Genomic DNA, 18,205 nt, shown 5'->3' on the forward strand with positions numbered 1-18,205 from the left:
TTCCGAATCGGCCGCGAAATCGGCGGTAACGGCCACCTACCGCTAAAGCACAAGGGAAGGAAAACAAGCTCCACGTGCCCGGTGTAAAGTGGGTGTTTATGTTCCTTAGAGAGGTTTCATGCGCGCGCGCATGTGTGTGTTTTTATTTGGTTTGCGTAACACAAGCGAAGAAAGTTGTTTCCCATTCGGTGCGTTTGTGCGTACGTATTGGCTGCCGTTTATTAGTGAGTAACCCTTAAGTGAGAGGAAAAGGTAAATAAATAGCAAAGAAAAACGTTGTTAAAGTGCTGTGCAATCCGGAAAATGAGTGATGGCGGATGAAAACACTGCCACGGGAAAGCACACGACGATCAATCCGAAAGCAATAAACGTACAGATACAGCAGGGATTCGAGGAAGTGTAAGTCAACGTGGCCAAAAAATGGATCATGCGGGTGAAACAGGAGCTACCTCGAGCCGGGTGCGCATCGAGGACTATCAGCAGATGAGCAGCTCGCTACAGAATTTGGCCAGCGATCAACCGGACCATCACGCCAGAAGAAGGTAAGTGATGCGCCATTCGATGAGAAGGCGTCCCCTAGCCATTTGAATCACAAGTTATATGGCCGTATCAATATGGGGCTGGGGTACAGGCCACTATCCTTACTGGCAGCAAACCATGTCTTACTACAACTTGAGTAACCTATAATTAAAAATGTTTACTCCGTATGTGTTGTGGGAGAATGGCATCAGCCGATCAAACTCAACATTTTAGTCCTTGGAGTCCTTTGCAGCCGTTGAATAGTAGGTGATATGCTCGATGAGGACTGAGCTGATAAGGACGAATCAGCTTTACTCTGCTATTAGCCCAGGACCGCTTGGCAAATGTATTGCTTCATAAGTAAGATATGCCTTATGGGAGTGGATTTGAAGCTTGATCCAACCCGCACTTGTAAACGTGATCGGTTCGATAAGTCAAGCACGCTTTGATCGCGAACGTTCGCCAAAGCCTTCCGTTTCTCTCTATCCATCGTACATTCGTGGAGCATAGACCGACATTATGGGTTTGCTTCGATTTTGTGCTTCATGTGCGTTGCGTGGAAAATAACACTCGTTTCCAGGCGTACTCTCTTAAGTTCTCTTATTCTCTTTCGCCTTTGCTCTTTCTTTGTTGTTAAACGACTCTGGCCTACGCATTCGTTGAGCGATTTGCTTGGGTGCAGGGATGAACAACCCATCTGGAGCCAGGGATACTCAACCCATGCTATTTCTAGAAACATGCACACTATCGGGGAAAATTATGTGTCCGCTCCCAAAAAGGGACGAAGTTTAATCTAACAAGTGGCAAAGGACGTTGTATTGCTCTTGTAGGCTGGAAAGCGATTCTGGAGTCTTTGCAATATTCCAATAAATAGTAAAATGAACCCGATTTCCACCGCAGGCATACAATATGGATTACAGTTCATAATGTTAAATTTTGCGCAAAGTTGTGGATCAGTTTGTTCATCCCTGTTTCCACAGAGATATGCGTCGCGAGAGAGGTCTCTTTGCTTCTCTCGCTATTCCGTACCCTGACTTCTATCGCTAGGGCGACTAAGCGAGCAGTTCAGTGTCACCGCGAGAGCAAATTGGAGTTGCTGTGTTAACTATTGTTACAACCGCGAAGGGCGATGATGTCGGTCGCGTTGTTCCGTTCGAACGTGTTTGTGTTTTCGAATGCGCACCCCCCAGACGACTCCCCATAACCGTACGGCAGTATTTCGCCCACGATCTGCTCCTGCGCCACGTAGGTCCTTCACGATCATCTCGCGATCGATCACACTTTCTCCTGTGCTCCACCCCCATGTAACTTTAGTCTACGGGGTGCTTTGTTGCGGATTGGGACGCGATCGAGTCCCCACGTGCTGTGTGTGTGTGTGTAAAGGTGTGCGACTTGGATTTTGCAGGCACAAGCTGGGCGGCAAGAGATACCCTTGACGTGTGGCCGCTCAAGGTCTTCCTGGTTGTTGGTTGTGTGGCCCCTGTGTGGGCTAAAGAAACCCACTTGTGGTTTTGCCCTCGTTCGGGATGCTATCTCGTGTGCGTGCGTGTACAGGTGTGCCTGCTCGGCTGACAAGGAAAAGCTGTCAGGCTTAAGCTAACGTCACCTGCGCGATTGCGTGCGCACACATCCGCAAAGCATCCATCATTGAATGGTGCGTGCGATTTTATGCGTGCGTAGAGACTGAGCAGGTGACAGGTGTCAATTTTAAGCGCGTCATTTTACTATCGCAAGGTAATTTATGTTTTGCAAAACTCGTAAAACAATCTCCATAAAGAGGGAGGGATAATCTTGTTATCGATACACACATACCCGTATACCGATGTTTGTGTTGTTTTCCTTTTGACCCCTTAACTCCTAGTGCTTTCTGTTATTCGCGATCCAAAGAGTGAAACAAAGAGAGAGAGAGAGAAAAAAAATATAACGCGAAAAGTGTGTTCGCCGTCGCTGGTTGTCAAAATCATCCCTCTTGTTTGGGGGTTGTTTTTCTCTCCCGTGTCCTACGTGTGGGCGAGTGGTCTGTTGTGTGCTCGATAACGTTGCGCGTTGAGAGTGTGTGGCTGTGCAGTTCGGTGGCCTAGATTAAATGTGTGGCTCGCGGTGGGGCTCGGTTTCGCCTCACTGCCTCTGGCGTGACCTTTGCGCTGCGGACGACGGAGCAGACCTTGCAAAATAAAAGGAAAATGAAACAAACACAAGAAACGGAGGCGAACAACGGCTGCTTTTTTCCGAGCGATCGTCACAACCGAACGATCGTTGGAGGACGAAATTGAGCTTTCACCCCCGCGTGTGCACACTGTCATACATTGGGAGGGGGCGAAAACTCCAACAACGCAATACAACCGCTAAGCTATTTGTACTATTTCATGGAGCAATAGATGTCCGTGTGTTTACGTGTGTATGTGCTCATGTTTGTGTGCTTCAAATACAACAAGGAATCCCTTTTGGGCAGCCACAACCGAGTTACATTAGATGTTTTATTTTCCTCTTCATGTTTATATGGACGATGGAAAATATTTAATCATGTATCAATTTCCACATTAAGTAGGGTGTGAATTTCATCAAAAAGAGAAAAAAATATTGTGACCGAATTATCCAGCAACCACGTGTGCGTGTGCGTCAAACATCAAGCGGCAACGAAAGTGTTGAGCAAACAATTCCATGCTTCCTGTCTAGTTCCGTATAACTTAGCAAAAGTTTAGGCAGATCCTTCATTTCCGCGAGAGCGTATATTGTTCTTCGACAGAACTTTCATCTAGTGTCTCCCAGCATATTTTACGCTACGAAATTGGATCAGCCACTGTGTGACGCGATTGTGCAACAGCAACCAACGAAGACAAAGGACGACAACGTTGGTGCGATGGTGTTCGTTGGGTCCTTTTTCGAACGTTGCTGCGAGCCCCCGGACAAGCCAGCTCTCGAGAATGTCATCGTTAAAAAAGGGTTCGTATCGCGAGGAAAAAGTCATCGTCCGACCGGATAAACTGAATCTCCTATATCTTGCCAACTGGGTGACGTGTAGCTTCCGATCGGAACACAAGTGAAAACAAAGGAACACTTGTCAATCGACGCACGTATCACGCTCGTCAGATGGAGGGTTTTCGATGCTGAGAAGTTTCCACGTGTACCGATTTTTGTGTGCCGTAGTCGATCGGTTTCGCTCAATACGATCAATGATGGAGGAGGAAATCATTCCTTATGATTGCATTAAAAGCTACTTGATAGTTTTATTCGTTCCGTTTCCGAACGATCGGTTGAACGATCTCATTAGCATCAGGTTCGCACGCAAATGAGCAGATGGGTGCGAGCGATAGCTCAAACAATGCATCCTGTGGCGGTTTTGATTCTCACTCAACGCCGCCAAACGTCGCGGCTTCCGTGCGGATTAATAGCACGCCTTGCCGTGTGCCACGAGCTACGGTTGAGACGGGGACGCTAGCGAGATAGTGGCCCATCGACGGAACCGGAGGTTTCAGTCGCAATCGTCCTGAGCTCCGGTGGGCGGCTGATAATCGGACAGATTTAGTTGATAATGCCGCGTGTAATAAAACTCGAACGCGCCCATGAGGAGAGCCGGGCACGTAGGGTAGGGAAGAATTATGGTATCACGCCATTGGTTCGCTTCTTGCTTTGATTGAAAATGTCTCAATTTGATACGCCGTTGTTTATTTTTTTTTTCATCTTGTTGCATCAAATGGACTGTGCCTGCGCGCATGAGCATTTTACATTGAATCATTATAACATGAGTACCTTTTAGATGCTATTTATGTTGTTACATATAGTTTTTTATATGTGTGTCCAATTCACTGTAATCGCAGGGAACGTAAAAACCCACTTAAGATGTCCTGTTTGTGTTTTTTTATATTTTTTAAAAAGTTCCTTGTTTGTACTCTTACTGGATGGGTAAGAATGCGTCAGGTTTGTTTTTCTTGAAGATGACTTGATTCTGGACTTTCGAAATGCTATTTTGGTTAGCCAGTGTGTCGCTACTGGCGTTGTGATGCTTGTGAGTGTGTTTTCTCCATCATATTATTAACGAAAATCCAGTCAATTGTTCAATTACACTTTTTATCGCTCCAAGAGAAATGGCTGAATATTTTACAGACGCTGCGAATTTTAATGACGCTGCGAACCAAAATCGTAGCTTAAATAATTCATCGACTGTATTGTAACCCCTTCTGCGATGTTTTATCCAAAGCATAAACTCCAATTATGATTGGATGTTTAATCAACTTGACTGTTAGCATTAAGACATCATGTTGATTTATGCGATGATTTTAAAAGCCATTTTATTCATACAGCTAATTATTCCAAATTGTTATACCTCGCCTTGATGTTGTTTAGACATTGTGTAGCGTGTGTTTTCCCTTTCGATTACATTTGCCGCCTATTATCGGTGTCCCGGTGGCAAACCCTTCCTCTCTCGGTATTAAATCCGCCGGAAAACCTCCCTAATGGATGTTGCCTTGCGAGAGAGCATTGGCTCTAGGGTGGAAGCATAAAAGCAACGCCCGGTGGTGCCAGCATTCGTTACATACAGGCAGAAGAAGCATAGGGAATCGGGAGACAACCAGCGACGGTATTTGCTTGGGTTCAAATGGAAGTGGATCGACCTCAGCTCAAAGTCTCACACCTCCTCCCATCTCCAAAGCCACCCTTTGCTTCTTCCTTCCCACCTCATTATCGGATGTCTACTTTTTCGCTGGTCTGCCCAACCTTCTCGTGCCCGCTCGTTTCCCAGCAAGTGCGCTTCCGACTGATAAGCGGAACAGGAACGTCTCGCCATCGACACTGGCCCTACGTCCCTCGTGTACATCGGCCACAGATTCCACCACACGCAAACCAGTGGTTCGTATGCTGCCTAATCGGATTATCTGTGGCTGGAATGCCAACATCGGTCGCAGTGATTTTTGATTGTGTGTTGATGACATGTAATGGGGAAGGGAAGGACACGTTTTCTGTCCGACACACCCCGAGGGTCTCAACTAATTTTCCCTTGAGTATAAAGGGCACGGAGGCCCCCCCAATCGTCCACCTTGGGCACCGACGAGAGGAAGTATGTACTAACGAGATCAATGAAGAGCAGCTAAAAGAAAAAAATGTGAATTCATTGAGCATTATGTCGTAGTTGCGTGCACGGTCTCTTTTCATTAGCAGCCGGAAATCGTTAAAAGTCGGTCCGTGTGTTTTTTTTAATTCGTTGCTACCTTAATGGCCAACTAAAAAAAATACTTTAAACCCTCATTCGAATCATAGGCCAATGGGGTGATAGAAAATGCTAGGTTTCTATTTTTTGAGGGTTTGTTTTTGTGTTGGGTGTAGTTTTAAAAAGCTCTGTTCTCTGCACCAAAATCGGTTTGGTTCGAAAAGCGTGAATGGTTGCAAAAATTGTATATGTATTCAAAATTTGAACCTATTCCTAGTTGCAAACAAATCCAGCAAATAGAAAGATTTTATGATGTTTTATATCAATATCTGCCGCGGAAGTTATGATACGGTGACATGAATGCAATATTATTTTATAAAAACAGCCAAATGTTATTTTTATTAGTCGTTTAATCACAAATTAACTGGTGGTTACTCCCGCATCCCCCGAAGAACCACCTTGGGAAGGGATGGTGACCCAGCAAAGGTCATTAAACTCCTACCCAATGAATGAAGATGCGTCGCATTATCCGTCGACCCAACCTTTCCCACAACCCCCAAACACTAGGCAATGTGACGAAGATGATGATGAAATGGCGGAATTCATGCGTACGCTGGAAAAAGTTTGTGATATAGCCATGTGGCCACACAGCAAACAGCAGCCGAAAGCCGCTGTTCCCCCGATAGTGTCACTTCAAAGCTCTCGGGGTTTCGCAGAGGTCAAGTGCATCGTGATAAGCTATTGGAAAGAAATAAGCGAAACGAATGCGCACAACAACTGCCGCTATGTGAAATGGAGCGTCACACATTTTGTCAGCTGGGGGGATTTTATCCACTCGAAACGCGAAACAATCCTTCCGGGGCCACAATCGAGCACGGTGGAGTACTAAGTTCAGGGCAGAGGAATTGTTGTTTTAGTTCGCCTATCACTCGTCCACCTGTCAGTATGAATGATTTATGCTGAAACCATGCGGTCTATGTCCTTGAAGGCCCTGCCCTGCAGATCGCGGCCATCAAGACGCGGTATTGCGTCGTTTTTGTTGCACCACCGCAACAAGGAAGAAAGCTCTTCCCGATCGAGAAATAACGGGCAAATAAACAAATCAACAAATCCTTTTGAGCGACCGGGCGGGAGAAGAAGAGGACACGCACAATCTCGCGGACACGGCGCAAACATGCCCTCTCGTTCGATGACCGATCCCTTGTCACGATCGTGTTCTTTCCGTCTCGCAAACAAAGGCACGGGCCCTTTGCGAGGTGAGAACGTACAAAACCTCGGGTGTGAAGATGGAAGCGAAAGTAGAAATGAAAGTCTCCGAGAGTTAACGGAGGCCCATTTCGCAACGATCTTACCGGTGCTATTCTGGGAGAGAGATAGACAGATCATCTGCATTTGATGCGTTTGGATTTGCGTGGTGTTGATTGACCAGATTGGGAAAACGCATTCGGCTACAAGAAGATCTTCGTGTCGCACCGTACGACGGAGTGGTGCTTCCGTTCCCATTTTCCGACAGGCCTTCTTGAATGGCGGCGATGATAAGGCTATCATTTTTTGTCCCATCAACCGATTACGACGGTCGTTGCAATAATGAGCCCTGGTTTCTGAACTGTCGCAGGGGGTTTATTTTTTTGTCTCGTATTTTTTCTCTTCTTTCGGTCTGTTGTTTTCACGCTCCGGGAAGCAGATAATAAATTGCCAAATTCTGACGCGCATCTTTTCACTCAAGCATCGTCTGTATTTTGTTCATTTTTTTTAAATGGTTTGTATGTGGAGTATTTTTTTTAAACAGTAAATTCGCCTCACAATACTGCTCAGCAAACCGTGGAACTGTAAATAAAAACAACCCTCCTTCTCAGATCCCGATGGAGCATTTTTTGTTTGTACAGAATGATTGTGCTCTATTTTCTTGCTCTAAGATTCACGTTGTGTTATTTATACGCACACATCACCTTCTTGAATTGATATACTTTTTGCATATGTTTGAAACGGCTTTAGTTCAGTATTTCAAAGAGGCTCAAAAATAAAATATCTGTCTAATAACAGGCACAGAAAAAAAAATAAATAAATAGAGATAATAATGGTTCTATCGCTCTTATCGGTCAAACAGGAGGCTAAATCCTTCCTGGAGTAACCCGCCAATATTCGCACAAACCGGCGCCGTCGCCTTCCTTTTTGAACAATAAAAAAAAACAGGTCGTTCAAACGAACTGCGTAAATACAAAATATTATGCCCGCACCGAACTGTGACGTAAAACATTGCCCAGCGGACACGGAAAGCTACTTTATCCGCGATGTGGTTCTTTTTCGCCAACCATCCCAACGTCGCCTGAAATGCTCCTTCTCTTTCTACGCCACCATATCGACGAATCGATCGCTAGCGCGTGTTACATTTTGTTTTCTCATATCTTGTAGACACTGTACTGTGGAGGTTATATCCTGCTCGTGTACGCCTAACGAGTCGTGGGCGCCTCTTTTTGCCATGCGTGGTGGTAGTTTTCCACCGGCCAAAGAATGTTGAGGGAAGGGTCACCAGAACGCTGATTTATGGAAAATTAGTTTTTCCAGGGTTTAGTCGAAAGACATCGGTCGAGTTCAGTTTCGTGAGAATAGAATTAAGGAAAACTCGAATGTGTTTGCCTTAACCCTAATGCCATTCGAATGTTGACGCTGTGCCAATCGTCGTGTTTGGGAAAAATAATCTCCTTTGATGGGTGCGGCGTTTTTTTTTTGGTGACAGTTTACCTTGTATGGGTGGGTCGCGCGCTTTTCGTCGACCTTTGGGGTTGATATATACATATAGAGAAAAAAAAACTCACTCTGATCACATTGCCCTTAGACAACCTGCTGCGGTTGAATAGCTCCGCAGCCAGGCGACAACCAAAGTCGGCGTTGTGTTGCTGATAAGATAACGCGCAGGAGTTTCCTCTCCGAAGGCGCATCGGTCGGCCATACACGTACGCAGAAATTGATGCAGATATTCGTCTGTCCTTTGAAGGTGTGACAATTTAAAAACATCCCAAAAAGTAGGTTAAACGACGTTAGTCTTTTAGGCTTTCAACGGAACGAGGCAAGCTCGCCAAAATTGCGCTGATTGACGGGAACTGAGCAACAGGAATTCTAGATGGCCTATTTGTTTTGTCATTCGCGAAAAATGCCTCATCTACAACTGGCTTAATGTAACGCGCAATAACACGTCGAAGCACCTGCTCGGTGAGGCTGCATTGCGAGGTTCCGTCGGTAGCTTCCATCAAAGTCTTATCACTAGCAGCATGGTCGTATGCATTTGTTCCTGACACTAATCGACATGAAGTACCCTGTGGGTGGACGGTGCCAAATGTGTAGCATTACGCAAGCACTAATCCACGCCAGATAACTGAGCGTGAGTTTTGAACCGAGCAACATAAAAAAGCTCAATTCATCTCCCCAAACTAATAGTATTCCACTGTTTGTGGTTTTATCAGGCACCTCCTGGACGTCTCCTTCCATAGGTCAGGGTTTGCTTCTAATTATAGCGATTGCAGCACTCCGGGACGCGAATGCCGAGTTAGGAGTGTGTGATAAGACCGTTTATGGTATACCGTCCGTATAAGGAAATGTAGCAGACATGATGAACGCCGAAGAATGTCGTTCTCGTCCGGTGACACTCATCGACGTTTGTGGGAAGGTTGTTTTTGCCTTGGCCATATCCAGAGTGCTTTATCAGACGAAATGTGCGCGCTAGCAGAGGCCTTGTTTAACATTGTCAAGATTCCTCCCGACAGTAGGTTCTCAATTTTCACTATTTCTCGCTTGAATCGATCCGAATACACTGTGAATCTTGTTTAGTTTGCGTGGGTGCTATACCTCTTCCTGTGATGGCCAGGAATGTGATGGTGGGCTATCATAAGATAAGATAAGCCCCGGAAAACCACCTGTTGTTACCTTGCGCCTAAGCATCGATCTAATGACCGTTCCATTTCTCTGTTTCTCCCGCAGTATGATTTCGATTCAGGAAGAGCTGGGCCAGCTGGGGTTAAACACTGATCAGCAACAGCAGCAACCGGCTCCACCCTACCCACAGCTTGTGCCTGGCACCGAGTACCATCCGGCCGGAGCCAACACAGACAGCAGCCCGGATTACGTGCAGCACCATCAGTTCCGGAACCATCACCATCTGGGTGAGATGTGTCCGACGGGTTGGACCCAATTACAGGTGCCGGTGGGTGTGGTAGGAGTTGCCGGAGATCCTTGTGTCGGACCGGCTGGCGGTGTTGTCGGAGTCGGCATGTCCACCAAACCGAACCCGGCCGGCTTTCTTGAAGGGTTGTTCGGGTGTATGCGGCCGGTTTTGTCGCTGATCGGCAAGAACCACATCATAGACATGAAGAGCAAACAGACTGAGGATTGGGAGATCCCGTTCGAGACGATCACCGATATGGTGTGGCTGGGTAGTGGTGCCCAAGGTGCCGTGTTCTGTGGCAAACTACGCAACGAGCTGGTTGCAGTGAAGAAGGTCCGCGAGCCGAAGGAAACCGACATCAGACATCTGCGCAAACTGGACCACGAGAACATCGTCAAGTTCAAGTAGGTAGAACAGGGGGCTGATGTCCTTTGGGAGAATGAGTTGGACCAGGATGGCGGCATGATGTCGCGCGTGTCACGTGCTGTTCGAGGATCGGCACCGAGGAGCCAGTTTTCAGCAGGTCCCTGTGCCACTAGGTCAACGCTATTTATAATCAGCGGCCTTCTGTCGCCTGCTGTATGTGGGCTTTTTTATTCTGTCCATTCGTTCCTGTACCCATTCCACTGGTCTGGATTCGAGAACCTTGTCAGTGTGAACCCTTCATTGCTCTACTAGGAATCAAAACGTAATAAAAAATGAGTTTAACTGTTCAAAAATGAAGAAATTGAAATTTTTAAATTTATCTCATCTTATTGCACATTTGGGTATGCAGTACTTTTAAATCTGCAGAGAAGAAAAATTGTATCCTGAAGGGTTAACCGTAGTCCTCTAACGCAGCAGTCGTGGTGCATGAATTATGCAGCCTACAAACGTACATCGCGTGACCTACCACAAACGCTCGGCCTGGCTCCAAGGTGGTGATGGCCCCGAATGCATCACCCTGTCCTCTGCATATTTTTTTAATTCTATTTCTTTTACCCTCGTCTTTATTGCCTCCAGGGGAGTTTGCACCCAAGCGCCAACATTCTGCATCATCATGGAGTTCTGCCCGTACGGTCCCCTCCACAAACTGCTGCAGGACAACAGAGGAATCATACCGCCCCAACAGCTCGTCTCCTGGTCGCAGCAGATCGCCCTCGGCATGCAGTACCTTCACTCGCACAAGATCATCCACCGAGATCTCAAGAGCCCCAAGTAAGTGAGCCAAAAGACGCAGTACATCTTCTCTTCTTCCCTGGGTTATACTTTCGAACGCTTAAAGCTGCGAAAGCCTCTTGCCATTCACCCACTGGCAGTAGATCGTGTCAAATGTATGCGTGTTTTTTCTTAACTCCTCACCACCAGTAAACCGAGCTCTAGCGAATGGTCCTAATTAACTTGTCGTTGTTGTTTTACAAATCCTTGTACCCCTCGTTCGCACCCGCGCAGGGGTATTGTTTTCCAAAATACAAACCATTGGGGGCCATATAAACGACAGAAGAAAAATAAAAACCAACGCGGAATTAAATGCCAATGAGATACTGTTCCAACCCGAGCCGGTTAGACTGGGATACGTTCGTGGTTGAGGTGGTTTTCCTCGCCAAGAGAGCGCAACATTTAATAGGATTTTCGCCACACGATGCGTACACGCGCGTGTACGACGAACCACCGTGGCACGATGGTAAGGGAAATTGAACGAAAGCGCGTGCCTTTCCTTATGGGTGGGATTTTCCTCGAATTTTATAGTGCCATCGTATTTTTGTTTTCGCTTTTCCCCTATACGAAGGAATGAATAAAATACTTTCTCACCAAGCCTGCCTCGTGTGGCTTGTGCCGTGTGGGTTTTTTTTTGCACACGGCGAATAAAAATGCACGCCTTTGTTCGAGAAATAAGCCCACAAGACAAGCTGTGACATTGTGCGTGCGATAAATTAAAACTTTAATCAACTGTCCGCGGCTCGAACATTGAACGGCCATTGGAAAACGGTGTAACATCCGCCATCGGGTGGCGGTGACCTTGACGCTGAAAAGTCGTGGTAGAGAGAGAGAGAAGGATGTGACTGTATCTTGTGACGTCTTCGAAGGCCAGGGAGTGGAACGAATTTTGTGAATGTCCATGTGCCGCTGGAGGTTGGCTGGGAAAACCCGAAAATTGATCGACCCGGAACTCTTCTGACGCTTGCCATTTAGCCGGTGGGTTATAGCTGCGGTAAAAGGAAGCAAGGTTGGTGCTACCGCATCATGCGTAACCGGGGGAGAAAGAGAGAGAGAGAGAGAGAGCGTAAAGAAGCGGTAGAGTCCTGTTTCATGATTTCGTAACGAAAACAAACGCATGCGCACCGCGAATCCTTCGCCGGTAAAGGAGAAGAAGGAAAAGGTGAGGCGAGGTGAAAGGGAAAGTTTGGCGTTGATTCTGCGGCATCCGCCGCAGGTATGACGTCATGAATGCGAGGTGCCACCCCTCTTTTTATTTCCTTCGCGGAATGTCCTTACGCAAGCCAACACACGTCACAGCTCCTTGTGATGGCACTTTTGTAGTAGCAAAAACTCGAAGTGGTATGAGTGGTCGTCATCATAACATGCTCTTGATGATAATTGATGTCCTTTGCAGCATCCTGATCGGCGAAAACGAAGTGATCAAGATCAGTGACTTTGGAACGTCGCGTGAATGGAACGAGATCAGCACGAAGATGAGTTTCGCTGGAACGGTGGCGTGGATGGCTCCGGAGGTGATCCGGAACGAACCGTGTAACGAGAAGGTCGACATTTGGTCGTACGGCGTCGTCCTGTGGGAGCTACTGACCGGAGAGGTCCCGTATCGGAACGTCGACTCGTCGCAGATCATCTTTGGTGTTGGCAACAACTCACTCTACCTGCCGATACCCGAGTCCTGTCCGGAAGGGTTCAAGCTGCTGCTCAAACAGTGCTGGAGTGCGAAACCGCGCAATCGGCCGTCGTTCAAGATCATCCTGAATTACCTAGACATCGCGGGACAAGAATGGTTGCATTCGTGCGAGAAGGAGCAACTCCCCGTGGCGCAGGAGTCGTGGCGGGAGGAGATACGCAGCCACATGCAGAAGCTAGCGAGCAACGGGATAAACATCCAGAAGTACGAACAGGATCTGATACAGAAGCGCATGGACGAATGGAAGCACGCGCAGGACATTCGGCTGGCATACGAGCGCATGCTGGAGCGGACCAATACGCTGTTTATGCAGCTGAAGGCGTACGAACTGCATTTGAAGCACAGGGACCAAGATCTCATAGAGTAAGTAACGATGATTCCCATTCGCACTTATCGATGCTAAAAAAGAAAACTGTTTCCCAATCTTCCAGGCGCGAGAAACAGTTGCCACACAAGCCTCGAAAATGCGGATTCCTGAGGCGCACCGGAGACAAGTCCAACCGAAGGAGACCATTCAGTTTTCCCTCGATGGCCGCGGCTCTCCCAGGCGCTCGATGTGACGATTCAACGACACCTAGCCCTACGGCGGCCGCTGCTGCTCCACCGGCAAAGGCGCTTCTCTACGCGCAGTTGTATCCTGCAGGGAACCAGGGTGCCAAGTCGGTTGTGATTACTGCTCCCCCTCCTGCTTACAGCACGCTAGCGCCTCCGGTCCAGCAACAGCATCAGGAGCAGCAACATCTACAGCAATCCTCGACAGTGGCCACGTCAACGGTGCAACAGGCAGAACTGCGATCCACAGTTCCTTCCTCCCCGTTGGCAGCGACGACAACCTCATCTGGAAGGGTGAAAAAGTTGCGCCACCGGCGTGTCGGATCGGGTACAATAAACTGCAGTCCGAAAGCGAGCCCACACCGGGACAGGCGTGTGCAGAGTGAACCGGAATCGCGCAATGTCAAGCTGGTCGATACGGAGACGCAAACGGAAGCGATGGACATCAGCGAGACGGACGCTAGCCCAAGTCCGAATGCGGCCACCAAGCGCATGTCGGCGAGCTTACGCGAAGAAGAAGCTGAAGCCATAGAGACGCCAACGGAACAGCCGGTGAGTCGGCCCGACGTTGATGAGCGACTCGCCGGGGAACGGAATGTGGTCGCGGATCTTCGTCCCGGTGCGTACCGTTGTAGCAGCAAACCCCAGTCGGAGGACGACGGAGAAGTGCCTGAGGATGAGGAGAACGGTAACTCGATCTCGATCTCGACGATGACGAACAGCCGGAGCAGCGACATGATGACGACGAGCGGCGGAACTGAGCAGAACTATCGGTACCTTCGGCGACAGCAAAGCACGCAGCAGCAACAGCAACACGGAGATCTCCAGGAGGAGGAAGGTGATGGCGATGTGGAGGAGTACGACGACGAGCGGGAGGGTTCCAGCCCGGATCCAATAATGGACGCGATGAACAGCAACGAACGGCTCGACCGGGTTTGCAGGGACGAAGACAAGATCGATACCCTTGACCGGAAGATGAACATCATCTCGGAAAAGCTGCAGCAAAGCGCCGTGTATGGGAATCTCCTGAACGACAACAACGTCATCGTGTATCGGTGCGCCGTTGGGCCGGCTATGCACCACCAGTCACCACCGTCAGTGAGACAGTCCCACGTAGAATCCCGAGAGGCGGTCTTGCTGAAACATCCGGCCGCAGGAAGCAACCTGAAGCCGGTGGGTGGTGGTGGTGGAGGTATTGGAGCGTACATGTACAGTGGCCCGCTGGCAAGTGGGTTGGATTCGAGCGCACCCGTCGGTAGTGATAGAGAGGAACATGTCCACCACGGTCATCAAAAGCATCACCATCAGCTTCATCACGCTGCAAGCCGACAGCAAGAAGAAGAAAGCTGGACCGATGAGGAAGGAGAGGAACCGGTCCAGAAGCAGTACTACGCGTTGCGTCGCAAGAGGTAAGTTGACTCATAGCATGGTTCCGATAACAACTAGATGGTGCTGACGATAAGATGCGTTTCTTCGTACGCAATTCGAGAATTGCCAGAGGAATTATAAAATCGCCTCGTTTTGCGGAGTGGCCAAGTAAAAGGCTCATGACGGGGGTGGATCTTTGCAGAGATTAGATGGGGTGCGCAACACGTTATCGAAATGACTTGACGGTGGAGCATGTGACGATGACTCAACTTCTTGCGATCGGTGGGGCACGCTACTGCGGTCGATAAAATAGCGAAAATCATGCGAGGCACCCTTACTTATTGCAAAAACAAATTATATATTATTTAACGTATATGTCCATTATCTTCTCTCACACAGCATCGGCCGTCTTCCAATAAAGCGTGGTCGCCGTGGCAAGTTTTCTGGCGATGGAGTTGGTGCTCCGGCAATGATTCCTTCCGGAACGACGTCCGATAACGGCGATCAGTTGGCGATCGTACATCGGAAGCTCCCGTCGAATGTCACGATCTCGGACGAGGAAAACACGTCCGAGTACAGCCATGCACCGTCTAGCCAGCGGTCCACACTCGAGTCCAATCCGGACCTGCCGTCGGTAGTGATGAAGCAAGCTGCTGCCGGCCGGCGTAAGCAACCGCAGCAACAGCCAAAGCAACAGATGCATAAGAGCACCACGTCGGCCAAGGACACCGACGATGACGACGACGATGGCGAAGGCGAGGATGACGAGGACAATGACGATCGCGTGCGGGATTCGAGTGATAGTAGCTCTGACGACGAACGGCGGGTTGATCGACGCCCGGTGGCCGATGTCGTCAATGGTAACCGGGTGTAAATCGCTCTCTGTCTACTTGACGAGAGTGATATGCCATTTTCGGGGTTCTTAGTTCTTTGTTTGAGATTATGGGAGAATGGAACACGTCCGTCCATTCCCCGTTGCATTCATTAGCTCATGAGGTTGAAACAGTGTATATTTGCTTTTTTTATTCCGTTTTTTTTTCGCGCGATTTCTTTTCGAGGCCCCGATGTTAGGCGATAAATGTTATCAATTTTTTTTCCTTGTTTGAGTGAGTGCGTGTGAGAGTGTCGTATATTTATCTTGCATCGTCTTTGGTGCAACGGGTTTTGTTTAACTTGCCCGCCTTGCATTCCGGTTGTGCTCTCACTGTAGGGGTGAACTATTTCCGTACATTTAAGTTACCGGTTAATTCCGTCCCACATCATTCCAGTTCGGTTCGTGTTCCGCTTTTTGTTTTCGTGAAACTAGGGCCTTTTGCTAAAATCGGTACGATATTACTGCTGCATGGTACCTGGCACGCACGTGGTACCTGGCTGCTGGGGGTATCGTTATGCCGAAATGCTGACAGGATATTATTTAGGATATAAGCGAGCAGCGGAAAGCGAGTTTTGTTTGCTTTTGCTTCGTAGATAACGCAAGTCTTCTTGACCGCGTATGGGTGCGCTTTGTGTATTTAGTGAACGAGAGACTGAATTGATCGATAGCTGGCCAAGTACAGTTGGCGCTATCGAGTGGACGTTATATTTATTCGGAAGCATTCCCGCATAAGTCATTCCGCCGTGCGTGTTTGGAGGAACTGCGTAACCAATGGTCAGCATGGTCAAACTCTAAACCGGGCGTGTGGTGTACAAATTATGGTGGCCTATCGATGGAAATGGACGCAAGATGTCGTACTTAGTTGTTAGCATTTAGGGTATTTCTTGCAAACTGAACTGCGCAAGCTGGAACTGGCAGAAGTGCCTCCATCCGGGCGTAGGGACGTATGAGAGGTTGGTGGCTTTAGGTGTACAAGTACATCTATATTATCGGATCCATATTTGCTTGGCCATCGTTCTTAAGACTCTGGTATTATATATATATATATATATATATATATATATATATATATATATATATATATATATATATATATATATATATATACATATATATATATATATATATATATATATATATATATATATATATATATATATATATATATATATATATATATATATATATATATATATATATATATATATATATATATATATATATATATATAAACACATTCACACCTAAAGATAGCGTAAAATGGTATCTGGTTGTATATATCTAATTTGTAATATTCCTCTTTTTGCTATTTGTTTTGCCACATGGTGCGTCCTGTTTATGTTATTTTATATTTTTGTTAGTTCTTACGTTACATTTGTATTATTGATGATTTGAACATTTCATTCAGGTTATATATCGTACGTTCGTGTATATGATATGATAATTTTACACTCGTGCATCGTGCACATCACAATTGGATTAGAAGCTATAAGATGGTTTTGATCACATACCAGCAAAAGAAATAAAGCCGTATGAACCATTCCTAGCGCTAGTAATAAAAAGCAGTAACGCATAGTAATACCCCAGAACTTCATGCGCGTGTAAGATCAAAATGAGTAATCCGCAGAATGCAATCGTATTTGTCAGTCAATCAGAGTACGTCCAGCGGAATGAAGCTATTCTTTTCACCTAGGAATCGGATTCCCTCAGGATGAAACCACAAAATAATAAACCCAGTTTTCCCTCATCGAAAACGTGGTAGCTTCAAAACGTCGATGTCGTAAGGTGCGTTATTATCAGCTAGTACTGCTGTACTGTTGCCATTGCCTTAGTATGGAAAGCCGCTAGCATTCTAGTGCAGCATTACCTATTTTAGCAGAATGGAAGCTTCTTTAGCATTCCGACAAACTCATTGGTACCTGGCTAGAGTCACTGCATAGATTGGGCGGAAGGAGAAACAAATAGGTGACGTTCGCACATAATTGGAAAATCGGGAGGAAAAATCAGCAATATACAAAATAAAAAATGGCAAGGAGATGTCGACGGGTAACACGCAAAATTGCGTAGAAGCCAGGAAGCAGACAGATTCAGGGATAGGTCAGCGGCGAGGCAAGTTGCTTAGCACATTAGCTGCTCCGCAGGATATTATTTTCGAAGGATTTTACTCGATTCACTCCCCCACCGCCCCAACGAAAATTTGGAGCTGATTTGCTATCGAGCATGCAGGAATTAGATTACAAAAAGAAAAACAAAGTTTAAACTAATCACGCTAGAGTGTATTATGAACGCGATTAATATACAATTACGGTATATGTCTGCACGCTTGTATGACATTTTTTAGGCCTTTTTTGTACTGCTGACAGCAGGATCATAGAGATTAGTTTATTTTTGCAATAGAGAGGTATAATATGAAAACTCCAATTAAATTTTAAGCGAATGAGTCGCTGCTGGTTCGTAGCAAAGGCACAACCCGCTAAATCTATGATAATCGTTGTTCAAATCAATTCAAAGCTACGCTGGATGAAAACTAAGTGAGAAAAATAAATCTTCTAAATCGTCTCCATCAGCCATTGGAAGCACTTAAACAAACAGAACAGAACGGTACAGCAAAACACAATACTACAGGAAAATCCCTTCTCATTCGCATGGCCACAGGACAATAGAAATGCGTGCACAGGGTATGGTGGGAAGATAAGTAGT

At 47.0% G+C, this 18,205-nt stretch overlaps 1 protein-coding gene across 1 annotated transcript; it reads left to right on the top strand.

Annotated features, from left to right (window-relative positions):
* The first annotated feature begins 420 nt into the window (after nt 1-420).
* LOC128725614 (mitogen-activated protein kinase kinase kinase 13) lies at nt 421-15,505 on the top strand. The gene is made up of 6 exons (XM_053819372.1): nt 421-542; nt 9,641-10,228; nt 10,827-11,021; nt 12,418-13,074; nt 13,143-14,672; nt 15,031-15,505. Exons 1-6 carry the CDS (start codon nt 421-423, stop codon nt 15,503-15,505), a joined length of 3,567 nt encoding a protein of 1,188 aa, XP_053675347.1.
* Nucleotides 15,506-18,205: the final 2,700 nt, after the last annotated feature.

This window comes from Anopheles nili, chromosome 3 (genome assembly GCF_943737925.1).
Source record: "Anopheles nili chromosome 3, idAnoNiliSN_F5_01, whole genome shotgun sequence".
Taxonomy (NCBI): domain Eukaryota; kingdom Metazoa; phylum Arthropoda; class Insecta; order Diptera; family Culicidae; genus Anopheles; species Anopheles nili.